Source organism: Somniosus microcephalus, chromosome 9 (assembly GCF_052327205.1).
Source record: "Somniosus microcephalus isolate GS21.2 chromosome 9, FLI_Smic_1.0, whole genome shotgun sequence".
Lineage (NCBI taxonomy): Eukaryota > Metazoa > Chordata > Chondrichthyes > Squaliformes > Somniosidae > Somniosus > Somniosus microcephalus.
In genome coordinates, this window is record NC_140995.1 from 226,533,280 (window position 1) to 226,560,243 (window position 26,964).

The 26,964-nt window shown below is 47.4% G+C and overlaps 1 protein-coding gene across 4 annotated transcripts in view; it reads right to left on the reverse strand.

The window, feature by feature from the left end:
• xdh (xanthine dehydrogenase) overlaps window positions 1–26,964 on the reverse strand; it is a 194,205-nt gene that overhangs the window by 145,622 nt on the left and 21,619 nt on the right. For all 4 annotated transcript variants that reach the window (XR_015079622.1, XM_085997953.1, XM_085997952.1 and 1 more), the window contains exons 2-4: window positions 9,030–9,109; window positions 7,692–7,749; window positions 393–489 (exon numbers count right to left, since the gene is read on the reverse strand). Coding sequence is in view for 3 of the 4 variants with exons in the window: in XM_085997953.1 (XP_085854079.1) it covers window positions 393–489; window positions 7,692–7,749; window positions 9,030–9,074 (200 nt within the window). In the remaining variant the exon portion in view is untranslated. The remainder of the gene's footprint in view (window positions 1–392; window positions 490–7,691; window positions 7,750–9,029; window positions 9,110–26,964) is intronic.

Genomic DNA, 26,964 nt, shown 5'->3' on the forward strand with positions numbered 1-26,964 from the left:
TGCCAGGACATCCTGGATTTCGAACAACAAGCCGTTCAGCTTCAAAGAGGAGCCAGCAGTCAAGTACAAAGTGAACTGATCACAAAGACTGTATATATTTTGAAAATGGCCTGCTTTTCTCTCTCAGTCCATGGCGGAAGAAAAAACAAGTGGCAGCTGACTCCTTACAGCTGAAGAGCACCCTAGGGTTATTACTATTTAGGGATACTGCAGGAATTAGCATTGCTGCTGGTTGGAGAGGGAGGACTGTCCAGTGTATAGAGTGCACACTGATGGGCCTTACTATCTTTCCTTTCCTGTTTCATATGTTCAAAATGTTCTATTGAATGCCTGCTGCAAAAATAAAATGGATTAAGTTTTAATGCTTCATATAATTGTTGGTGAAAGGATACAGGATCTTCCTTTGAAGCGAGTTGTACCTAGAGACCATCACAGTGCAGGCCCCACATCCTCCTTCTCCGCAGCCTAACTTGGTCCCAGTCAGGTCCACTGGCACAGTTGTATTAAGGAAATCATTGGTCAACTGCTACATAATTGACAAACAACAGTTTAAAGACACCCTGCCTGATTGCACCCACTGTTGGTGCTCAGGATGTAGTGTGAGCATCACAGGAGCACCAACAGCATAGGGACTGCAGAGGTTCAAGGAGAAGGCCCACCACCACCTTCCCAGGGTAACGACAAATGGGTAATAACTGTGACCTTGACAGTGTTACCCACATCCCACAAACACATTAAACAAATCTGACCACGAAGGGAGTTTAGCAGGGAGATTATAAATGAACCAGTTAGTCCAGTGATGGGGTTTACAGAGGAACTAGTTAGTCCAGTGATGGAGTTTACAGAGGAACCAGTTAGTCCAGTAATGGAGTTTACAGAGGAACCAGTTAGTCCAGAGATGGAGTTTACAGAGGAACCAGTTAGTCCAGTGATGGAGTTTACAGAGGAACCAGTTAGTCCAGTGATGGAGTTTACAGAGGAACCAGTTAGTCCAGTGATGGAGTTTACAGAGGAACCAGTTAGTCCAGAGATGGAGTTTACAGTGGAACCAGTTAATTGAGTGATGGAGTTTACAGATGAACTACTTGGGCCAGCGATGGAGTTTACAGAGGAACTAGTTAGTCCAGCGATGGAGTTTACAGAGGAACCAGTTAGTCCAGTGATGGAGTTTACAGAGGAACTACTTGGGCCAGTGATGGAGTTTACAGAGGAACCAGTTAGTCCAGAGATGGAGTTTACAGAGGAACCAGTTAGTCCAGTGATGGAGTTTACAGAAGAACCAGTTAATCGAGTGATGGAGTTTACAGAGGAACTACTTGGGCCAGCGATGGAGTTTACAGAGGACCCAGTTAGTCCAGTGATGGAGTTTACAGAGGAACTAGTTAGCCCAGTGATGGAGTTTACAGAGGAACTAATTAGTCCAGTGATGGAGTTTACAGAGGAACCAGTTAATCGAGTAATGGAGTTTACAGAGGAACTAGTTAGTCCAGCGATGGAGTTTACAGAGGACCCAGTTAGTCCAGTGATGGAGTTTACAGAGGAACTAGTTAGCCCAGTGATGGAGTTTACAGAGGAACTAATTAGTCCAGTGATGGAGTTTACAGAGGAACCAGTTAATCGAGTAATGGAGTTTACAGAGGAACTACGTGGGCCAGCGATGGAGTTTACACAGGAACTAGTTAGTCCACTGATGGAGTTTGCAGAGGAACCAGTTAATCGACTGATGGAGTTTACAGAGGAACTACTTGGGCCAGCGATGGAGTTAACAGAGGAACTAGTTAGTCCAGCGATGGAGTTTACAGAGGAACCAGTTAGTCCAGTGATGGACTTTACAGAGGTACTAGTTAGTCCAGTGATTGAGTTTACAGAGGAACTAGTTAGTCCAGTGATGGAGTTTACAGAGGAACTGCTTGGGCCAGCAAAGGAGTTTACAGAGGAACCAGTTAGACCAGTGATGGAGTTTACAGAGGAACTACTTGGGCCAGCTATGGAGTTTACAGAGGAAACAGTTAGTCCAGAGATGGAGTTTACAGAGGAACCAGTTAGTCCAGTGATGGAGTTTACAGAGGAACCAGTTAATAGAGTGATGGAGTTTACAGAGGAACTACTTGGGCCAGCGATGGAGTTTACAGAGAAACTAGTTAGTCCAGCGATGGAGTTTACAGAGGAACCAGTTAGGCCAGTGATGGACTTTACAGAGGAACTAGTTAGTCCAGTGATGAAGTTTGCAGAGGAACCAGTTAAGCGAGTGATGGAGTTTACAGAGGAACTACTTGGGCCAGCGATGGAGTTTACAGAGGAACTACTTGGGCCAGCAAAGGAGTTTACAGAGGAACTAGTTAGTGCAGTGATGGAGTTTACAGAGGAACTACTTGGACCAGCGATGGAGTTTACAGAGGAACTAGTTAGTCCAGTGATGGAGTTTACAGAGGAACCAGTTAGTCCAGTGATGGACTTTACAGAGGAACTAGTTAGTCCAGTGATGGAGTTTACAGAGGAACTACTTGGGCCAGTGATGGAGTTTACAGAGGAGCCAGTTAGTCCAGTGATGGAGTTTGAAGAGGAACTACTTAGTCCAGCGATGGAGTTTACAGAGGAACCAGTTAGTTCAGTGATGGAGTTTACAGAGGAACCAGTTAGTCCAGTGATGGAGTTTACAGAGGAACTAGTTAGTCCAGTGATGGAGTTTACAGAGGAACTAATTAGTCCAGTGATGGAGTTTACAGAGGAACCAGTTAATCGAGTAATGGAGTTTACAGAGGAACTACGTGGGCCAGCGATGGAGTTTACACAGGAACTAGTTAGTCCACTGATGGAGTTTGCAGAGGAACCAGTTAATCGACTGATGGAGTTTACAGAGGAACTACTTGGGCCAGCGATGGAGTTAACAGAGGAACTAGTTAGTCCAGCGATGGAGTTTACAGAGGAACCAGTTAGTCCAGTGATGGACTTTACAGAGGAACTAGTTAGTCCAGTGATGGAGTTTACAGGGGAACTAATTAGTCCAGTGATGGAGTTTACAGAGGAACTACTTGGGCCAGCAAAGGAGTTTACAGAGGAACCAGTTAGACCAGTGATGGAGTTTACAGAGGAACTACTTGGGTCAGCGATGGAGTTTACAGAGGAAACAGTTAGTCCAGAGATGGAGTTTACAGAGGAACCAGTTAATCGACTGATGGAGTTTACACAGGAACTACTTGGGCCAGCGATGGAGTTAACAGAGAAACTAGTTAGTCCAGCGATGGAGTTTACGGAGGAACCAGTTAGTCCAGTGATGGACTTTACAGAGGAACTAGTTAGTCCAGTGATGGAGTTTACAGAGGAACTAATTAGTCCAGTGATGGAGTTTACAGAGGAACCAGTTAAGCGAGTGATGGAGTTTACAGAGGAACTACTTGGGCCAGCGATGGAGTTTACAGAGGAACTACTTGGGCCAGCAAAGGAGTTTACAGAGGAACTAGTTAGTGCAGTGATGGAGTTTACAGAGGAACTACTTGGACCAGCGATGGAGTTTACAGAGGAACTAGTTAGTCCAGTGATGGAGTTTACAGGGGAACCAGTTAGTCCAGTGATGGACTTTACAGAGGAACTAGTTAGTCCAGTGATGGAGTTTACAGAGGAACTACTTGGGCCAGTGATGGAGTTTACAGAGGAACTAGTTAGTCCAGTGATGGAGTTTACAGAGGAACCAGTTAATTGAGTGATGGAGTTTACAGAGGAACTCCTTGGGCCAGCGATGGACTTTACAGAGGAACTAATTAGTCCAGTGATGGAGTTTACAGAGGAACTACTTGGGCCAGTGATGGAGTTTACAGAGGAACCAGTTAGTCCAGTGATGGAGTTTACAGAGGCACTAGTTAGTCCAGCGATTGAGTTTACAGAGGAACCAGTTAGTCCAGTGATGGAGTTTACACAGGAACCAGTTAGTCCAGTGATGGAGTTTACAGAGGAACTAGTTAGTCCAGTGATGGAGTTTACAGAGGAACCAGTTAATTGAGTGATGGAGTTTACAGAGGAACTACTTGGGCCAGCGATGGAGTTTACAGAGGAACTAGTTAGTCCAGTAATGGAGTTTACAGAGGAACCAGTTAGTCCAGTGATGGAGTTTACAGAGGAACTACTTGGGTCAGCGATGGAATTGACAGAGGAACTAGTTAGTCTAGCGATGGAGTTTACAGAGGAACCAGTTAGTCCAGTGATGGACTTTACGGAGGAACTAGTTAGTCTAGTGATGGAGTTTACAGAGGAAACAGTTAGTCCAGTGATGGACTTTACGGAGGAACTTGTTAGTCTAGTGATGGAGTTTACAGAAGAACTAATTAGTCCAGTGATGGAGTTTACAGAGGAACCAATTAATCGAGTGATGGAGTTTACAGAGGAACTACTTGGGCCAGCGATGGAGTTTACAGAGGAACTACTTGGGCCAGCAAAGGAGTTTACAGAGGAACCAATTAGTCCAGTGATGGAGTTTACAGAGGAACTACTTGGGCCAGCGATGGAGTTTATAAAGGAACTAGTTAGTCCAGTGATGGATTTTACAGATGAACCAGTTAGTACAGTGATGGAATTTACAGAGGAACTAGTTAGTCCAGTGATGGAGTTTACAGAGGAACTACTTGGGCCAGTGAAGGAGTTTACAGAGGAACCAGTTAGTCCAGTGATGGAGTTTAAAGAGGAACTAGTCAGTCCAGCGATGGAGTTTACAGAGGAACCAGTTAATCCAGTGATGAAGTTTACAGAGGAACCAGTTAGTCCAGTGATGGAGTTTACAGAGGAACTAATTAATTGAGTGATGGAGCTTACAGAGGAACTACTTGGGCCAGCGATGGACTTTACAGAGGAACTAATTAGTCCAGTGATGGAGTTTACAGAGGAACCAGTTAATCGAGTGATGGAGTTTACAGAGGAACTACTTGGGCCAGCGATGGAGTTTACAGAGGAACTAGTTAGTCCAGTGATGGAGTTTACAGAGGAACCAGTTAGTCCAGTGATGGAGATTACAGAGAAACCAGTTAGTCCAGTGATGGAGTTTACAGAGGAACCAGTTAATCGAGTGATGGAGTTTACAGCGGAACTACTTGGGCCAGCGATGGAGTTTACAGAGGAAGTAGTTAGTCCAGTGATGGAGTTTCCAGAGGAACTACTTGGGCCAGCGATGGAGTTTACAGATGAATTAGTTAGTCCAGTGATGGACTTTACAGAAGAACTAGTTAGTCCAGTGATGGAGTTTACAGAGGAACTAGTTAATCCAGCGATGGAGTTTACAGAGGAAATAATTAGTCCAATGAAGAGATTTACAGAGGAACCAGTTAGTCCAGTGATGGACTTTACAGAGGAACTAGTTGGTCCAGTGATGGAGTTTACAGAGGAACTAGTTAATCCAGCAATGGAGTTTACAGATTAACTAATTAGTCCAGTGATGAGGCTTACAGAGGAACCAGTTAGTCCAGTGATGGAGATTACAGAGGAACCAGTTAGTCCAATGATGGACTTTACAGAGGAACTAATTAGTCCAGTGATGGAGTTTACAGAGCAACCAGTTAATCCAGTGATGGAGTTTACAGAGGAACTAGTTAGTCCAGTGATGGAGTTTACAGAGGAACCAGTTAGTCCAGTGATGGAATTTACAGAGGAACTGGTTAGTCCAGTGATGGAGTTTACAGAGGAACTAGTTAATGCAGCGATGGAGTTTACAGAGGAACTAATTAGTCCAGTGATGGGGTTTACAGAGGAACCAGTTAGTCCAGTGATGGAGATTACAGAGGAACCAGTTAGTCCAGTGATGGACTTTACAGAGGAACTAATTAGTCCAGTGATGGAGTTTACAGAGGAACCAGTTAATCCAGCGATGGAGTTTACAGAGGAACTAGTTAGTACTGTGATGGAGTTTACAGAGGAACCAGTTAGTCCAGTGATGGAGTTTACAGAGGAACCAGTTAGTCCAGTGATGGAGTTTACAGAGGAACCAGTTAATCCAGTGATGGACTTTACAGAGGAACTAGTTATTCCAGTGATGGAGTTTACAGAGGAACTAGTTAATCCAGCGATGGAGTTTACAGAGGAAGTAGTTAGTCTAGTGATGGAGTTTACAGAGGAACCAGTTAGTCCAGTGATGGACTTTACAGAGGAACTAGTTAGTCCAGTGATGGAGTTTACAGAGGAACCAGTTAGTCCATTGATGAAGTTTACAGAGGAACCAGTTAGTCCAGTGATGGAGTTTACAGTGGAACCCATTAGTCCAGAGATGGAGTTTACAGTGGAACTGGTTAGTCCAGTGATGTAGTTTACAGACGAGCCACTTTCTCTAGCCTATCATGTTATCTGTGCCATTGTCTTGTGCCCATGTGGTAATTACCCACAATAAAAGGCATCTGCGGGAACTAAAGTCTAAATAAGCAATAAGAAGGTTCAATAAAGTAACCTGGAGTAGATTTTGTTCCTAATCAGATCAGACTTTTTACATTCTGATAAAAACGATATAGAGGCACTGTAAAAAGTGCAATATAGATTTACAAGGAAGATGCCAGAATTGAGAGGTTATAACTATCAAGTAAGACAGAACAGGCTGGGGCTCTTTTCTCCAGAAAAGAGAAGGCTAAGGGCTGACCTGACAGAGGTCATTCAGATTATGAAGGTGTTTGATAGGGCAGATGTAATGAAGATGTTTCCACTTTTTAAAAATGTATTCATTCAAGGGATGTGGGCATCGCTGGCAAGGCCAACATTTATTGCCCATCCCGAATTGCCCTCGAGAAGGTGGTGGTGAGCCGCCTTCTTGAACCGCTGCAGTCTGTGTGGTGAAGGTACTTCCACTGTACTGACTTTGTCGTAGCGGTTTGGTACAACTGAGTGGCTTGCTTGGCCATTTTAGAGGGCAGTTAAGAGTCAACCACATTGCTGTGGGTCTGGAGACTTGTGGGAAGAGTCAAAAACTAGGGGACGTAAATATAAGATGGTCACTAATAAATCCAATGGAGAATGCAGGAGAAACTTCTCCACCCAGAGAGTGGTTAGAACGTGGAACTTGCTACCATAGGGAGTAGTTGAGGTGAATAGCATTGATGCCATTAAGGAGAAAGCTAGATAAGTACATGAGGGAGAAGGGAATAGAGGATTATGCTGATAGGATTAGATGAACTAGAATGGGAGGAAGCTCATGTAGAGTATAACTGCCGGCATAGACCAGTTGAGCCGAATGGCCTGTTTCTGTGGTGTACATTCTATGTAATTCTATGCTAACATAGACAGGCTATCGTACCCCTCTGTATCAATCAGTAAAATACTCCAATATCAATTGTTAAACTATTGGTGCAACATCACTGCTCATTTAAGCAAGCTACAGTTACAGTTGCTAGACATCTTGACCAGCACTGAATTAGAAGAAAATCTATGGGTCAGTTTCACTGGTTCCTATTGCAGATTGTTTTAAAAGGATGGCTATGTTGGACAAGCAAAAATGGCGGTCTCCTTTCCTTGCTCTCTAAGGTGAAGAGGCATCGAAGGGAACACATTAGATTTATTTAACTTCCATCTGCAGAGCTGGATATTTATAGGGAACAGAATGTTCAGTTAGCCTTTGGATCAAATTTGGGATTTGTTGCAAGATTCAAAGACCCCTCCTTTCCATCCTCCCCAAACCAAACCCTGGCTGTCATTAATTGCCCAAACTGAGGGTCTCCACTCCTCGATACATTTTCTTCTCAGGTAGGTTAGAAGGTTCAATTCAGGATCCACATCTTTCTCCACAACCTGTGGACAATGAAACAAAAAACAGACGGAAAGTTTAGCAACTAACCAGCTCGTTTTACCAGGTTGAAGATTACTCTGTCGATTCCCTCACGAATTGACTGCTGACTGCTCAGAATGGCGGCAACTCCGTTTGGGGTGGAGGGGCTACAATTCCTCCATTTTTAACAGCTTTCCCCCAACTTCATCCCTTTAAGTCACACAGCATCCTGATTTGTAAAAATATGCCATTCCTTCATTGTCGTTGGGTAAAAATCCCGGAATTCCCTACTGAAGAGCAGCTTGGAAGCACCACGAGGAGCTGCTAAGGTTCAAGCAGAAAGCCCACCATCACCGTCTCAGGGCAATTCCTAAACTCATGACTTCAACCACCTAGAAAGCCAAGGGCAACAGGCGCATGACATTGCCAAGATCCCCTCCAAGTCACACACCATCCTGACTTGGACATATATGGTTGTTCCTCCATCATCATTGGGTTAAAATCCTGGGGCACCCTACCTAACAGCACTGTGGACGTACCTTCACTACACGGGCTGCAGCAGTTCAAGTAGAAGGCACACAACCATCACGACAAGGGCAACTAGGGAATGGGAAATAAATGGTGCACATACCCCAAGGGCAAATAAAAAATAATTCCTTGAATATCTTCATAATACGTTCTTTCCTGGACCAAAAGACTGGGTTTAGAGTGTATTAGTTGTCTTCGCTTGTGAAGACTATTGTGAAGAATTAGTTCAATACCTCTGTTGTTTCTGATTTCCCCGTGTTTAAAAAGTCCTTTGGAATCCACTTTGCTACCATTTGCTACCTTATTGCCTTCTCTACCCTTTTAATTGAAAGTAAGACTTACACCACACAATGGCCAGGAAATGATCATCTCCAACAAGAGAGTCTACCTCCCATTCAATGGCATTACCATCACCGAATCCCCAACCATCAACATCCATGGGGTTGCCATTGAGCAGAAACTCAACTGGCTCAGCCACATAAATGCTATGGCAACTAGAGCAGGTCAGAGGCTGGATATTCTACAGCGAGGCACTCACTTCCTGACTCCCCAAAGCCTCTCCACCACCTACAAAGTACAAGTCAGGATATGGATGTCGCTAGCAAGGCTGGCATTTATTGCTAATCCCTAATTGCCCTTGATGGTGATGGTGAGCTTACGTCTTGAACTGCTGCAGTTCCTGTGGTGAAGGTACCCCCACAGTACTGTTAAGTAGGGAGTTCCAGGATCTTGACCCTATGTGACAGTTACGGGCTTCTGTCTCACTATCTCGTACCTTGTGTCCATTGACGAAGAAAACCAGCTCATCGCTTTCAGTCATTGTGGAGCTCCCAGTAACACTGCTCTCTCTCCGAGCTGTTAAAAAACAAGACCCACAAGCTATTAGATAGCGTACAGTACAGCCCACCTGACCATAACAGTCACACTTCAACCCTTCCCACCCCTCGCTCACCTCGCAGTATGTGACTTATAAAAGAATGGACATTAATCAGAAGCAAGGAAAGGAGTTCCCAAAGAGAATTCTGTGTAAAAATACCAAGCAACAGAAGTGTTAGGACAAGCCAAAACTGGACGCATGGATTTTTTTAACATCAGAAAATGCATAAAAACTAAGAACTAATTCGAGATTTTTTTTGCTGGTCAGAGGGGATTGGAGATAGTAGTGAGGGGAAATGGGAGAGGGAGAAAGATGGGGGTGAGTAGGAGGGAGAGAAGGACGGGGGAGGGAATGGGAGCGTGAAGGATGGGGTGAGCATGGGAGGAAGAGAAGGGTGGGGGTGAGAGTGGGAGGGAGTGTGAAGGGATATTTACTAGTCCTAGCCCTTTTAGGGCTACCCTGGATCAGGCGTATTTCTCAGACGTTCACTTTCAACTAAAGTTTGAGGTAGCCGAATCCTAAAGACATTTATACAATAGCAAAATACTGCGGATGCTGGAAATCTGAAATAACAACAGAAAATGTTGGAAACACTCAGCAGGCCAGGCAACATCCGTGGAGAGAGAAACAGAGTTAACGTTACAGGTCTGGGACCCTTCATCAGAACTGGAAAAAGCTGGAGATATAACAGATATTAAGCAGGTGCAGAGACAGGGGTGGGGGGGGGGGGTTAGGAGGCGAGGAAGGAATTGAAAGAACATTCTGTACTTTTGTAAGAGGCAGGAAAGATAAAATGTTGCAAATGGGAATGGCAAAAATCATACAGCATGAAAAATGGGGGCAGGGATTATTATCTGAAATTGTTGAACTCGATGTTGAGTCCGGAAGACTGTAAAGTGCCCAATCGAAAGATGAGGTGCTGTTCCTCGAGCTTATGTTGAGCTTCATTGGAACAATGTAATAGGAAGGACAGAGAGATCAGAGTGGGAGTGAAGCAGAGAATTAAAGTGACAGGCGACCGGAAGCTCAGGGTCACCCTTACAGACTGAAAGGAGGTGTTCCGCAAAGCGGTGGCCCAATCTGCGTTTGGTCTCCCCAATGTAGAGGAGACCGCATCATGAGCAGTGAATACGGTATATTAAATTACAAGAAGTACAAGTAAATCGCTGTTTCACCTGGAAGGGGTGTTTGGGGCCCTGGACAGTGGGAAGGGGGGAGGTATAAGGGCATGTGTTGCATCTCCTGCGCTTGCACGGGAAGGTGCCGGGCGAAGGGGAAGGGCTGTTAGGGGTGATTGAGGAGTGGATCAGGGTGTCGCGGAGGGTGTGGTCCCTTCGGAATGCTGAAAGTGGAGGTGAGGGAAAGATGTGTTTGGCGGTGAGATCACGTTGGAAGTGGCGGAAATGGCGGAGGATGATCCGTTGAATGTGGAGGCTGGTGGGGTGAAAGGTGAGGACAAGGGGAACCCTATCGTGGTTCTGGCAGCTACCTGGACTACACTTCCTCCCACCCCACCTCATGTAAGGACTCTATTCCATTCTCCCAGTTTCTCCATCTCCGCCGCGTCTGTTCTGACGATGCCACCTTCCATACCAGTGCTTCCGACATGTCTTCCTATTTCCTCAACCGAGGATTCCCCTCTACTGTGGTTGACACGGTCCTCCGTTCTATTTCCCGCACTTCTGCTCTCACCCCTTCCCCTCCCTCCCAGAACCACGATAGGGTTCCCCTTGTCCTCACCTTTCACCCCACCAGCCTCCACATTCAACGGATCATCCTCCGCCATTTCCGCCACCTCCAACGTAATCCCACCACCAAACACATCTTCCCCTCACCTCCGCTTTCAGCATTCCGAAGGGACCACTCCCTCTGCGACACCCTGGTCCACACCTCAATCACCCCTAACAGCCCTTCTCCTTCGCTTGGCACCTTCCCGTGCAAGCGCAGGAGATGCAACACATGCCCTTTTACCTCCTCCCTTCCCAATGTCCAGGGCCCCAAACACCTCTTCCAGTGAAACAGCGATTTACTTGTACTTCTTGCAATTTAATATACTGTATTCACTGCTCACGATGCGGTCTCCTTTACATTGGGGAGACCAAACGCAGATTGGGCGACCGCTTTGCGGAACACCTCTGTTCAGTCCGTAAGGGTGACCCTGAGCTTCTGGTCACCTGTCACTTTAATTCTCCGCTTCACTCCCACTCTGATCTCTCTGTCCTCGGCCTATTACATTGTTCCAATGAAGCTCAACGTAAGCTCGAGGAACAGCACCTCATCTTTCGATTAGGCACTTTACAGCCTTCATCGAGTTCAGCACTCAACATCGAGTTCAACAATTACAGATAATAATCCCTGTCCCCATTTTTCATGCTGTATGATTTTTGCCATTCCCATTTGCAACATTTTGGGGGGAAAATTCGGTATCGCCCCATTTGGGGGCGCCATTATTGGCGGTGCACAAAATTAGGCGTCCGGCGCTAATTATTGCCTCCTACAGCAAACTTGGCTTTTATCGCCCCTGGAGGTGAATGGAGTGCTAAATCAGGCGCTACACACCTCTCTTAAGGCGCTAAGGCCGAGGAGCGAGGCGCTACCTCAGAGGGCGGGCGCAGCGCAGGTGCTGTCAGTTAGCGATTGAACACAGACACACTGGCGCTGGTCAGCTCTTAAAGGGGAGGGTCGAACTTGCTCTGCAGCCACACCCTGCTCATTGGAGCCTTGAATCTCGGCCTGGGCAGACCTGTGGCTAAATCCTGCAGCCAAGGACTATGGAGAGGGCCAGGGAGCGAGCACAGTGCTTCAGCGAGCGGGCCTTGGAGGCTCTGGTTGGCGCGGTGGAACGCAGAAGATCCATTCTGTACCCAGAGAGTGGCAGGAGGCCTTTGCCATGCGACTACAGAAAAGTGTGGAGCGAGGTGGCTCAGAGCGTCTCCTCAAGCAGGATGGTGCCTTGGACCTATCTCCAATGTAGGAAAAAGTTCAACGACCTCACTCGGGTCGTCAGGGTGAGTGCCTTTTTTTCAAAATCTCTCCATCCCTCCATCTCAACCTCACTTTATGGCCAGAGGGCCTTAAAAGCCCCAATGCCCAACACTCATCCAACACCTATGCCCTTTCATCAAACACACACGTACATTCCACACTTTGCATACAGTAAGGGCTATTCAATTATGGGAGGCATTTCAGGCAAGACCATGGCTGCATACAGTAAGGGCTATTCAACTATGGCAGGCATTTCAGGCAAGACCATGGCTGCATACAGTAAGGGCTATTCAACTATGGCAGGCATTTCAGGCAAGACCATGTCTGTATATTTACTCAGGCGCCGTCCTTTTTCTTGCAGGCCAAGCTGTCTCATAATAGGAGACAGCAGCAATGGCTGGGTGGAGGGCAGCCTCAGCTGCAACCCCTCAGTGATCTTGAGCTGCGCGTCCAGAGGATTGTGGCAAGCCGGGTGATTGGTCCCATCGCCACTGGAGACGCCGACCCCGTTCTGGACAGCAATGGTAAGGTCATCACATTTTTGTCCTCTCTCCTTCCACTTGTTCCCCACAACACCAGCCTTTGACACTTTCAATCCAAATTACTAAATCGCTGCACTCATGCCTCCCTTGCTGCCACCCTGTCCTCACGCTAAAGCCACTCTTGTACCTGTAGTGTCCGTGTGTAGATAAAGACACTGAAGACAGGAGTTGGTTCATAGGTATTTACTAGGCAAGTCTGGGGGGGGGGGTTCTAAAGGATATACACAATACACAGGCTTATATAGCCCAAGTGGCAATTACCGGCATTACGCACACCTGGGGCTCTTAAAGGCACATACACCACAATTGCTCTTAAAGGCACATACACCACAATTCCTCCCCTTCTAGCTAACTAGTACATCATATTTTAAGTAATTATTAATTACATGTTATATGCAAAATAATATACATTGCTGTATTAATTAATTATAAGTTAGTCTCTCAGGAGGCTTCCTGACTCGGTCCGGATAACGCCTCGGGGGTGTAGTAGTTTCTGGTGGTGTAGTAGGTTCTTCTGGCAAGGCTGATTCGGCTTGAAGGCCAGTGTCGGGTTCATCGGGTTCCAGTATCACCGGATCGGAGGTAGATATGGGTATCTCTACCTCATCGTTAGATGTATAACGTGGTGGTGTAGGTTGTCCCTTTTCGGATGACTTGATGATTTGGTCAGCATGGCGCCTTATTATGCTTTCTCCGATGTCCACGGTATACATCAGTGGTCCTAGTCGTGTGCAGATAGTTCCAGGCTGCCATTTCTCGGTACGGTAGTCCCGGGCCAAAACCGGTTGGCCTATCTGGAAGGCCCTAGTTGGCCTTTCATTCATGCCCTGAAACTGCCGGTTCTCCACGTCCCTTCGGATGTTGGGCTTGACCAAATCCAGCCGGCATCTTAGGTTTCTATTGTAGAACATCATGGCGGGAGTTTGGTTTGTAACCATATGTGTTGCATTCCTATATGCAAATAAGAAGTTATCCACCTTGTGCTGAAGTTTTATGTCTTCATTACCCATGGCCTTTATGGCCTTCTTAAAGGTCTGGACAAACCTTTCAGCCAATCCATTGGTGGCGGGATGGTATGGGGCGGACGTGTAGTGCTTTACCCCATTGTTCTTTAAGAACTTTCTGAATTCTTCGGACACAAATTGCGGTCCATTATCAGAACATATCTGCTCCGGCAGCCCATTCCTGGCAAATATGGTCCTTAATACTGTGATGGTTTTTTCCGTGGTGGTGGAGGACATCTTTATTACCTCCGGCCACTTGGAGTGTGCATCAACTGCGATTAAGAACATTGGGTCCAAAAATGGACCAGCAAAGTCGATGTGCACCCTTTGCCAGGGAGATGAGGGCCACTCCCATGGATGTAGAGGGGCCTGTGGCGGAGCATTTTGGACCTTCTGGCATCCTAGGCAGCTCTTGGTCATGTCTTCGATGTCTCCATCGATACCTGGCCACCATACAAACGCCCTAGCTAGGTTCTTCATTTTCACTCCACCCAGATGCCCCTCGTGAAGCTCCTTTAGCACTTTATCCTGGAGTTTGGGTGGAATCACCACTCTGGATCCACACATCAAGGTTCCTCGGCACACTGACAGCTGTTCTCTTCTTTGCGAGAATGCTGGCAACAGTGGTTCCCCATGTGCTGGCCATCCCTTCACTGTTAAATCGTAGACCCGTGAGAGAGTAGGGTCATTTCTTGTCTCCCTTTCAATGGCAGAATTTGTCACCGGTAGACATTCCACTATGGTAGAGTGGAATATCTCTACTGGGTCTACTGTAGGTGCCTCTTCTATCGTTGGCAACGGCAGGCGCGATAAACCGTCAGCATTCCCATGCTGTTTTGACCCTTTGTATTCAATGTTGTATTGGTGTGCCCCTAGAAAAAGGGACCACCTCTGTAGTCTTTGTGCCGTCATAATGGGGACACCTTTCTTAGGGTTGAATATGGAGATGAGGGGTTGATGGTCAGTCAGCAAGGTAAATTTTTGTCCGTGTAGGTAATGGTTGAATTTCTTCACTCCCCATACCAGGCTGAGTGCTTCCCTGTCTATCTGGGAATAGTTACGCTCAGCTGAGTTCAATGAGCGTGACGCAAAAGCTATCGGCCGTTCCGAGCCATCAGGGAATCTATGGGACAATACCGCTCCTATGCCGTAAGGGGATGCATCGCACGCCAGTCTGATTGGTAGTGATGGGTTGTAATGAGCCAAAACTTTCTCGGATGTGATTAAGTCTTTACATTTATGGAAGGCACGTTTACAGTCTTCGTTCCATTTCCAAATCACTCCTGTGTGTAGAAGATCATTAAGAGGGTGTAGAATAGTTGATAAGTTCGGTAAAAATTTATGATAGTAATTTATTAATCCCAGGAATGACCTCAATTGTGAAACATTTTCAGGTGCTGGGGCTTTTATAACTGCTTCAATTTTTTCAGGTGACTTATGCAACCCTTCCTTATTAATTATGTGGCCACAATATGATATCTGATTTTGGAAAAATTCGCACTTGGGGCGATTTGCTCGTAGGCCCCGTTCTTTCAGCCTAGTGAGCACCTGCTCCAAATTGGCAAGGTGCTCGTTGTCGTTTTCTCCTGTTATAAGGATGTCGTCTAGGTAGCACTGAGTCCCCGGAATCCCTTGCAGGACTTGCTCCATAGCTCTTTGCCAGATAGCTGGAGCTGATGCTACTCCAAAAACCAGTCGATTGTACTGGTACAGGCCTTTGTGTGTGTTTATTGTGAGATACTTTTTAGAGGTCTCCTCAACCTCCATCTGTAGATATGCCTGTGCCAAGTCAATTTTTGTGAAACGTTTTCCTCCGGATAGTGAGGCGAAAATATCTTCTATCCTCGGAAGAGGATACTGTACCGTGTGAAGGACCGGGTTTACAGTCACCTTAAAGTCCCCACAGATGCGAATTTTTCTCTGTTCCTCAGAGTTGTTTTTCAATGCTTTTTTCATGACTGGAACGATGGGTGTTGCCCATTCGCTCCAATCTATTTTGGATAATACGCCTGCCTTTTCCAAATTCTCCAGCTCTGCCTCGACTGCCGGACGTATTGCGTATGGCACCGGTCTTGCCTTAAAAAATTTTGGAATTGCTGCATCTTCCACTTTTAGTGAGGCTGTGATGCCTTTCAAGGTTCCTAGTTTCTCTTGAAACACTTCTTTGGCGTTGGCCAAGATGTCTTTTAATCGTTCAGGTATGATGTCATCATTGTTTTTTTCCTTACTGGTCACCGTCAGTGCCTGAATGGAGTGCCAGTCTAAACGTATCTTCCTTATCCATTCACGTCCCAACAACGGTGGACCACCATCTTGTAGAATGTATAAATACAACTTTTGTATTTCTTTGCCGTTGTATACCACAGGCACCTTTATTTTTCCTTTGGGGTATACTTTCTGCCCCGTATATGTTTTTAAGATAATGGATGTGTCTTTTAGAGGTATATGCGAAAATAGCCTCTCGTAATCTCGTCGATTTATTACGGTTAGAGCTGATCCTGTATCTAGCTCCATTTTAACTGGGGACCCTGCTATTATGAGGGTAACCCAAATGGTCTGGTAATCTTCATTGGCAATTACATTATGTAATTTGAGAGAGCTTAGTCTCTTGTTCCCGGAGTCGCTATCGCTCTTCTGGTCTTTGGAGCTACTGTCCGTCATCATTTGTACCTTTCTGTGCTTTTCCTTATTGATTCTTTTCCCATTAGTGGATTTTTTATTTTCAGATCGGCATACACGTGGAATGTGTCCCATCTTTCCGCATCGCCTGCATGCTTTTTCTTTGAACCAGCAATCCCTCTGGTCATGGTTGGATCTGCCGCAGCGATAACATCTCTCGAAACCCCGTGTCATTTCATGGGTGCCGAAGTCCTGTTGCCTTTGCTGTATCTTTGCCGCTCCTATTGCACTGAAAGCCTTGTCCAGTGTTAAATCTTTTCCAGAAGATATCTTTTTCTGTGTTTCTACACTTAGGGGATCGCAGATGAATTTGTCTTGCAGAGAATCTGCCAGTCCTGCCTCGAATTGGCAGTGTAGGGTATCAACAATCTCCTCAAAATTCTTGTCCATCGGTTCGGCTGGAGTGATTAAGTTGCGTAACAGCTTGTATGTTTCTGCGCCCATTAGATCCAGAAGCACTGAAGCTTTTTTTTCATCTTCTATTCCATTTGCGGTGCAAAACACCTCCACTCTTTCTACATATGTGGTCCAATCCTCTATCTTGTTATCAAAAACATCAATATTGCCAAAGTTAGGCTCTGTTTCGTTATCAAAAGCATCAATATTGCCAGACTTAGGCATTTCAAAAAAGATGTGGCGCTTCCCGCGCTTTCCCGCCGCTGCTACCGATAACAAGGCTGTTTTACTGTGGTTTCCGTTTATTCACTGTTGGAGACTCGTTCCCGACGGAGGTCTAAACGCTGACCTGCTTGCCGCGCCGGCCGTCTCCCGAGTGCACCCTCCCAGTCCGTTATTGCTTGCCTCCGATTTTGCTGCCTGTCTCAGCTGTAGAGCCCGCCGCTGGAGCCCCAGCCTGAAGCCCAGGAAGGATTAGCGCAGTACCTGCCACCAGCTTGGCCAGCTGGTGAAACCACAGTTTCTATTACTTCCTTGAGTCTTCTGGACGCTGGAGGAATCGATGTCCTTGAGGTGCTGCCGAATTGCAGGTAAGTCCGTTTCCACTTCGTCGCCACTGTAGTGTCCGTGTGTAGATAAAGACACTGAAGACAGGAGTTGGTTCATAGGTATTTACTAAGCAAGTCTGGGGGGGGGGTTCTAAAGGATATACACAATACACAGGCTTATATAGCCCAAGTGGCAATTACCGGCATTACGCACACCTGGGGCTCTTAAAGGCACATACACCACAATTGCTCTTAAAGGCACATACACCACAGTACCTCCCTGCTTTCAGATGGTGATTCACCAGGTGAGGAGACGGGCCCTCAAGCTGCCAGTGGGAGTGAAGCTGAAGGCGAGGAGGAAGAGGAAGCCGGAGCATCAGCACCACCCTCTCCCGAGGAAGCCCATGCCCACACTGGGAACACGCCTTCCCTGGAGGGGAGCAGGGGGGAATGGTCTGATGAGGGTGAAGCTCCAGGACCCAGCGGGCTGCAGCAATGCGATGGGGGTAGGGAAGCTCGGGGGCCTTCTCCCCGGAGGGAGGGTATGGCATCAAGTCCTGCTGCACTGCACGCAGAGGAGGAGCGGGTCCTCGCTGAAATGAAAGCTCAGGCGGAGCAAAGGCACGCTGAGCTCATGGCTGCAGTGGCAAGGGTGCCCAAATCCATTGAATCACTGGCAAGGAGTGTGGAGCACTTCGGTGTAGCACAGGTGGCTGCCATGCAAATGCTAAATGCTGCAATGAAGTCAGTGGCTGGTCTCATGCAGACGCAGTTTGAGGCCACGTGAGCACTGACTGCTGCCACCCTCGCTGGATCAGGCACATTTCCCCGGGGCCCTCACCACGCCGCAGCAGGCCAGCAATCTGTGCTCCATCAGATTGCTCCGGATGCTGAAGTGCTGCCCCGTGGGAGTGCCAGTGTGTCGGTCGAGTCCTCTCTCAAGATGACAGCATTCCTGCTGCCACCACTGGCACTTCTCCACTGCAGTTGCCACCGCCTGTAGGACAGACTGCTGCCACCCATGCAGAGTTGGTGCAGTCTTCAGCTGGGCTTTCCGGGCCCAGAACTGGTCGAGGCCGTCCTTCAAGGGCATCTGCAGTCTCAGGTTGTGACAATCAGCAGACATCCCCCAGCCTTGCTCCAGCCACTGGGGTCCCATTACGAAGGAGCTGCAGGGTGGGAAGGGGGGAATTTTGCAAGGGATGGAGATCACCCTTGATGGGAAAAAAGTAGGAGGTGTGACAAAATGTTTTTCATTGTTTTATTAAAGGCCGAGGTTCGTGGTCAAATTTTTGTAACTGTTTTGGACATTGTCTCCAGGTTGTGAGAGCCAGTTATGTTAATGACTGTTTTTTTTTGTGTTTCTTTCTATTAGTTTGTCATGCGGAAATGAGACGCACAGAGTTTGTGAAATAAAGAAGTGTCTGTATTCAAAATGTATATGTTTGGTCTTTGCAATCATTGTTGCCTTGACCAGCTTAGGGGTTGCGGGCTGGTTTCATTCAGGTTGTTTGAATGGCATTTCCTCAGAGGGGGCCTAGAAGCGACTTGCTATAAGCCTTTGACGGACAGCCCTTCCACTTTGTACGTTGTGTGCCTCCCTCCCACCTTGGTGCTGCTGATGATCATCCTCCTCATCTTCCTCCTCCTCTTCCTCCTCCTCCTTCTGCTGGTGCTCTAATGCCTGGTGGCATTGGCTGGGTCCTGAGGATTGCAAGGTTATGCGGCATGCAGCACACAACAACGAAGTGGGAGACTCGCTCAGGCGAGTACTGAAGGGCTCCTCCAGAATGGTCCAGACAGTGGAACCGTTGCTTGAGCATGCCGATTGTGTGCTCAACGATGTTCCTGGTAGCTTGATGGCTCTCGTTGTATCGCAGCTCAGCAGGGGTGCTGGGCGAACGGAGCGGTGTCACCAGCCAGGTGCACAGAGGATATCCCTTGTCCCCGAGAAGCCAACCTCCTGGGTGATGCGATGCCTGGAAAAGGTCTGTCACAGAAGTCTGGCGCAGGATGAAGGCATCGTGGCTGCTGCCAGGAAAGTGGGCATTGACAGCGAGTATCAGCTGTCTGTGGTCACAGACCAACTGAACATTTAAGGAATGGAAGCCCTTTCGGTTGCGGAAATCCTCGGCATTCTCTTGTGGCGCACGCAAAGCCACATGCGTGCAGTCAATGGTGCCCTGCACCATGGGGAAGCCCGCTATCATCGCAAAGCCCATTGTGCATTCTTGCTGCTTGTCCGGGGTCATGGGGAAAGAGATGTACTCTCGTCTCCTTTTAAAGAGGGCATTTGTGACCTGACGGATGCAGCAATGCACCGCGAACTGGGAGATATTGGCGATGTCCCCAGTAGCTGATTGAAATGAGCCAGTGGCATAAAAGTTGAGAGCCACTGTTATCTTCACTGCCACCGACAGAGACGTCCTGCTCCTCAGTTGAGGCTGCAGATCTGGCTGAAGCAGGTGGCAGAGCTCAGTGACCACCTCCTTGCTGAAGCACAGCCTTCGCAAACACTGCTCCTCAGACATATTAATGTAGGAGAACTGTTGGCGAAAAACCCTGGGAGGGTATGGTCTCCTGTACAGAGGCCTGTTGGCCCTCCTCTGTCTGGCCATGATTGCCACTTTCTCTCTGTGTCTCTGTGCCCTCCGAATGTGATGGAGAAGGACGACGTTCCCATCCATTGCAGCCCCCATAGTATCTAGGCAATCAAAGTTATGAAGGTTAAAAACCAAAGTACCTGCAAAGTTATGGTCAGAAGCCAAAACTACCTCAGACAGCGTTGACTCGATGCAGAAGTCTTTCGTTCTCTCTTTGTCTCTCTCAAAATCTCTCTCTCTCTCAGAACGAGTGGTGTAAAAATGGCTACCACACAAAAGCCAGGAAGAGGCCCCCTTTAAATAGCGCCCCCCAGCCCCACAGCGACTGGGAAGCGTTCCAGTCAACCTGTCGTTGGGTGCGCCAGGCGGAAAGGAGGGGGGCACCACTCAATTTCCATTCCAGGGCGTTACAAGGACGTTGTACTCTCGAATGACGCCAAGATCTGCGTGCGCAGGAGATCTGGCGGTATTGTTTAACGCCGCCGCAAAATGTCCGGTCAATTTCGCGAGAGGCGCAGGTATCGCTGCGCCCGGGCGCTAGCTGCTTTGTGCTCCACTTGGCACCCTCTTAAGGCGCTAACAGGAGGCGCAACCAACTGAATTTTTCCCCCTTTATCCTTCCTGCCTCTTACAAAAGTACAGAATGTTCTTTCAATTCCTTCCTCCCCTCCTAAACCTCCCCCCGCCCCCTGTCTCTGCACCTGCTTAATATCTGTTACATCTCCAGCTTTTTCCAGTTCTGATGAAGGGCCCCAGACCTGAAATGTTAACTCTGTTTATCTCTCCACGGATGCTGCCTGGCCTGCTGAGTATTTCCAGCATTTTCTGTTGTTATTCCTAAAGACACTTAATTGGGTCTAAAGGTCCGGGCTATCTCTCCCTAAAGGAAAGGTGCAACCCAAGAATGTTACCGTCCTCCAGATAGCGCTTTTAATAAGTTTAGCTGGACTGCAATGTTCCGGATATTATGAAGGTCTGGAAAACTCCTTCAGAATTCTGCAGCTCCTCACCAAAGAGTGTACAGAAATTGACTTTGCGAGTTTTTGATACAGAAGTCTTACGTGAGACAATTCTAAAAATGTATAGATTTATTAAAGAACCGACATGCAATTTATAGTTGGTGAATCAGTCAATCGCAACATTAACAATTTTAAAAAGAGAAAAAATGCTATCTTATTATTAACAGAGAATCTTACTTTTAAATCTTAACTTCACTACAGTATTACAGTTCTTAAAGTGTTCTACAGGATATCCACCAATATCAAATACCTTTGATCCCCGAGGTACAAAGAGTTGGAGACTACAGAGCCGCCTCTGAAGCTGAGAATCGCTTTGCCCGATTAAAGCGAGTCTGTAATCCCATTTGAGAGTTCAATATTTATACCATTTTCCAGTGGTATTTCCTTTAAGGTTTTCTGATGATGCAAGCTAATTATCTCTAGTCATTCTTCTGCCAACCTCTGCAACTCTTACTGCCACCTCAGCCAGTCTCGTGTCTCATCTCTAGGTGTTCTAAGTTTACCATATAAAAACGGTGTGATGGCAGGTGTTCCTTACTTTTTGTCATCTTTATGAGGGCAGATGTTCCTTACCTTATGTGCTTCTTTACGAAGTGTAAATTAGAACACCTTAGCCAGGGTGAACCATTATTTTTTTCTCAAAAGTTCAGCCTGTCGGAGCCCTTCACCTTCTGTTTCAATAAGGTTATTTATTTAGGGTCAACAACTGTCTTATCTCAATAGCCAGAATGCTTTCATAGCTATTACGTGGTTAGGTTTCTAAATTTCCAAAGCCAGTTTGTCATGTTTTCATAAGATAGCGTATTTTTCTGAATAGGTTATATGGCTTATTCCTTCACAAGTGAAGGATGGGGTGAAAGTGGGAAGGAGTGAAGGGTGGGGGTGAGAATGGGTGGGAGTGAAGGATGAAGGTGAGAATGGGAGAGAGTGAAGGATGGAGGTGAGAATGGGAGGGAGTGAAGGAATGGGTGAAAATCGGAGGAAGAGAAAGATTGGGATGAGATTATGGGATGAGAAGAATGGATCAAGGGTGGGTAAATGCAGTTGAGGTACAGATCTAATTGAATGGTGGAACAGGCTTGGGGGTTGAATGGCCTTCTCCTGTTCTTACGTTCTATGGTTCCATATGATAGATGAGCCTAATAAGAAACATCTTCTCCAGGCCAAGCTCGCTCCATAAATTTTCCTGTGCCTCTGGCTTACTGAAATTTCCCATTGGAAAATTGACTCCTGTGTGCTGCAAGGGGAGGCAAGCCTGTGCAAAGGCCTAGCTGAACCCCATTACTGCAAGACTCCGAAAAGCTGCCTCATCGCTGCCTCCCCACCGCCCCCCTCCCCGCCATTGTCCGGCTTCATAGAACGACCCTTGAGAAGCTGGTACATCTCGTGCAGTGGCTTCTTCTCCTTCCCCTGCGCTGTCACTGCAAAAATTCCTCCAAGGATCAACCCTTCCCTCCCTCCTCTTCCTAGTCTCTATGCTGCTCATTGGCACTATCAGAGGCCAGCATGGATTCCGCTCTCATATGGAGATGACAGCCACCTTAAGCCCCTCCGGCACTGTAACCCATCTACATCCAGAACCGATTGCTCAAGTGTTCTCCTTCCTGGCCTCTTATCATCCACAAACTCCAACTGGTCCAAAATACAGCTGCCCACACACTGTCCTGCTCGCCTATCTCCTGGTCCTCACCGGCCTACCCTGGTCCCCCAATCCCCAATGCATCTCATTTAAAATCCTCAACTTCAGCTTTAATTCTCTCCATGGCCTTGCTCTGTAATCTCTTCCAGCTTTACATTCTTTCCCTCCTGCGCTCTCCAGTTCTCTTACTCTGGCCTCCTGTGCATCTCCTCATCCCTTTGCCCCACCATAAGCGGCAAAGTTTTCAGTCACCCAGGTCCTACTCTCTGTAACTCCCTCCCTAAATCCTTGCACATCTCTACTTCTCAGACCTCGAAACCTACCTTTCTGCCCTAGCCTCCAGAAACCTCCCCTAAACAGTCCCTCACGGATCTTATTATTCCTTTGCTCCTCGGGACATCTTTTATGTTAAAGACACTACTGTACATAAATTGTTGTTGTTTGCCTTTGAAGATATCATAATAAATGATTACATTTGCTGATTACTTTGAATTGACTTAAAACTTTGGGATTAGTTGAAAATCTTCCTCAATCCTTCACCACGCTGAACAATTTGCCTGATGGACTTTTGTCAATCAGAGAAACATAGGAACAGGTGGAGGCCTTTCAGCCCCTTGAGCCTGTTCTACCATTCAGTGAGATCAGGGCTAATCCGCACCTCAACTCCATTTACCTGCCTTAGCTCCATATCTCGTGATACCCTTACCCAACAAAAATCTCTCGATCAGATTTGAAAATGTCAATTGACCCTACAACATACACACCCGATTTACACTACCCTTTGTGAGAAATATTGGGCCGTATATTCCGATGCCTATGGGTGTGTACGAGCTGTGTACGCACCCGTAGGGACATCGGAAATGCTGGTTTCAGGTATGCGAAGCGCATGCGCTGAAAGCCGGTATTTCTGATCTGGCAAGAATGCTCTTGATAGATCGGACGCCTGCCCTGGAGAAGGACCTCTGCGGGCGGATAGTTCTGCTTTCTGGAGAAACTCCGCCCGCAGAAAACACTTAGAAATCTTACGCCTGGTAAAAGCAGGCTCTCTGGGACTCTGTCTCTCTGGGACTCTACCTCTCTCTGGGACTCTGTCTCCCTCTGGGACTCTGTCTCTCTGGGACTCTGCCTCTCTCTGGGACTCTGCCTCTCTCTGGGGCTCTGTCTCTCTCTGGGACTCTGTCTCTCTGGGACTCTGCCTCTCTCTGGGACTCTGCCTCTCTCTGGGACTCTGTCTCTCTGGGACAGTGCCTCTCTCTGGGACTCTGTCTCTCTGGGACTCTGTCTCTCCCTGGGACTCTGCCTCTCTCTGGGACTCTGCCTCTCTCTGGGACTCTAACTCTTTCTGGGACTCTGCCTCTCTGGGACTGTCTCTCTGGGACTCTGCCTCTCGCTGGGACTCTGCCTCCCACTGGGACTCTATCTCTGGGACTCTGTCTCTCTCTGGGACTCTGTCTCTCTGGGACTATGTCTCTCTGGTGTTGTGTATGTACCTTTAAGAGAAGAACTGATTCTATACTGCAGTACCGGCTGTGGCCACCCCTGTATATAAAGCCATAGCAGGCCTCTGTACTTCAGTCTTAAGTTACTCTCTGTTCAGTAAATGCCTGTTATTATTGTTCTCCTGCAATCCATGTATTATTGATACTCGGACACTACATTGGCGATGAACAGGTTCGAACTCACCTGCAGTACTGCATCACCTCACGGGGATCTTTCCCTGAGAAGAAGCTTCTTGGAGGTCGAAGTCAGAGCAACGGGCGTCGACCGCGGGCAACCGCCCAAGGATCCATCGGAGTTCGGAGAGTTGCAGGAGAGGCTGTGGAGAGCTGGGCTTGGCTTCGCAGTCAAGGTGTTCCAGCAAATCATGCTGGTAGCAGGTAGTGCGCTGACCCTTCCGGACTGCGGCGGGCTCAAGCTCGATCGAGCGGCTCTGCAAAGGGGCTGTGCAGCGTCGTCGGGAGGAAAAGAGAGAGAGAGAGGGTGGAGCGCACAGGGCGCGATCGGTGCTCAAGAACCGGGCAGCGTAGCAAAAACAAACGAGGGGAAGGAAAAGTGAGACCCGCTGAAGCCGCGGGTCGCTGCCATTACCCTGTAAAATGCTAGGAGCAGCGTGGCAGCAAGGGGAAGAAGGAAAAGCGTGGGAGGCGCCATTTTATTCCATTGGGGAAGAAGGAAAAGCGCGGGAGGCGCCATTTTAATCCATTGGGGAAGAAGAAAAAGTGCGGGAGGCGCCATTTTAAATCACCCAAGATGCCGAAAAGCGGCAGTATCACTGCTTTCGACAACGAGGTAGAAGACTGGACCACGTATGTGGAAAGAATTGAAGTGTACTGCAAGGCAAATGAGGTGGCCGATGGAAAGAAGGCGTCGGTATTATTAAATTTGATGGGCGCGAGAACGTACGGTCTATTGCGGAATTTAATTACCCCAGCTAAACCAATGGAGAAAAGTTTTGAAGAGATTGTCAGTATCTTACAGGAACATCTAAACCCTACACCGCTGCTGATAACAGAAAGGTTCAAGTTCCATAAAAGAAACCAGCACAAAGATGAGAGCAATGCTGACTATCTTACGGAACTACGCAAGTTATCGAAGCACTGCCAGTTCAGAGCAGGCCTGGCAGACACCTTACGGGATAAGTTTGTCTGCAGGCTCCAGAGTGAAGGAACCCAGAAACAACTACTTTCGGAAAAGGACCTGACGCTAGAACAGGCTTTCAGCGTGGCAGTATCCTACGAAGCAGCAGCACGGGGAGCTGCAGAAATACAACAGAAACCACAAGAATACAGCGCTAACGAAATGGCGTATGGAGCAGAAAAGTGCTATCGCTGCGGCAGAACAACCCATGATCAGAAGGACTGCTGGTTTAAGGACAAAGTATGCAGGCAATGTGGGAAAATGGGACACATAGCAAGAGTCTGCAGGTCGGGAAAGAAAACCAACACTACAAGAACTACTAAGGAAAAGTACAAGAAAGTAAAGAAATTGACAGACAGTAGTTCGGAAGATCAGGAGAGTGATAATGGCTCTGGGAGAAGGAGACTAAGTTGTCTAAGGTTACACAACGTGATCGCAAAGGAGGATCACTGAACCATTTGGGTCACCCTCATGATAGCAGGGACCCCAGTAAAGATGGAATTGGACACAGGATCAACCCTAACTGTCATGAATCGATGAGACTATGAGCGGCTATTCTCACACATACCCTTAAAGGACACGTCCATTGTATTGAAGACATACACGGGGCAAAAAGTCTACCCCAGAGGAAAAATAAGGGTGCCAGTTGAATACAACGGCAAGGAAACACAGAAACTGTATCTATATATACTACCAGATGGAGGACCACCATTATTGGGAAGTGAATGGATCCGAAAAATACAATTGGATTGGCATTCCATTCAGGCGCTAACTGTGACTGACAAAAAGGATGATGACGTCACACCTGGGCGACTGTCAAAAATTCTAACTGACATGAAAGAGGTGTTCCAACAAGGACTTGGGACGCTAAAAGGAGTAACGGCAACGATAAAAATCGAAGATAACGCAAACCCAAAATTTTTTAATGCCAGACCGGTACCTTACGCGATCCGCCCAGCCGTTGAAGCACAGCTGGAGAGTCTGGAGCGTTCGGGTGTGCTGTCCAAGGTGGACTGGAGCGAGTGGGCCACACCCATCGTTCCTGTAATGAAGAAATCATTGAGCAGCACGCCTGGGGAGCTGAAGAAGGTTCGCATCTGTGGGGACTTCAAGGTAACTGTGAACCCAGTCCTGCACACGGTACAATATCCACTTCCACGGATAGAAGATATTTTTGCCTCACTATCTGGAGGGTAACGCTTTACAAAGATTGATCTGGCCCAAGCGTATCTACAAATGGAGGTGGAAGAAGCATCTAGGAAATACCTCACGATTAACACTCACAAAGGCCTTTACCAGTACAATCGACTGGTATTCGGGGTTGCATCAGCCCCGGCTATTTGGCAGAGGGCGATGGAACAAGTCCTGCAAGGGATCCCGGGGACCCAGTGTTATTTGGACGACATCCTGGTTATGGGCGAAAATGACAGTGAACACCTTGCCAACCTGGAGCAGGTGCTCACTAGATTACAGGAATATGGGCTACGAGCCAACCGCCCCAAATGCGAGTTCTTCAGGAGACAAATCTCGTATTGTGGCCACATGATTGATGAGGAAGGGTAGCATAAGTCGCCGGACAAGATTGAGGCTGTAGTCAAGGCTCCAGCACCGGAAAATGTGTCGCAACTGAAGTCGTTCCTCGGGTTGGTGAACTACTACCATAAGTTCTTGCCGAATTTATCTACAATTCTGCACCCACTGAACGCCCTGCTGCAAACTGGAGTAACATGGAAATGGAGTGATGAGTGTAAGCGTGCCTTTCAGAAATGTAAATGCCTAAT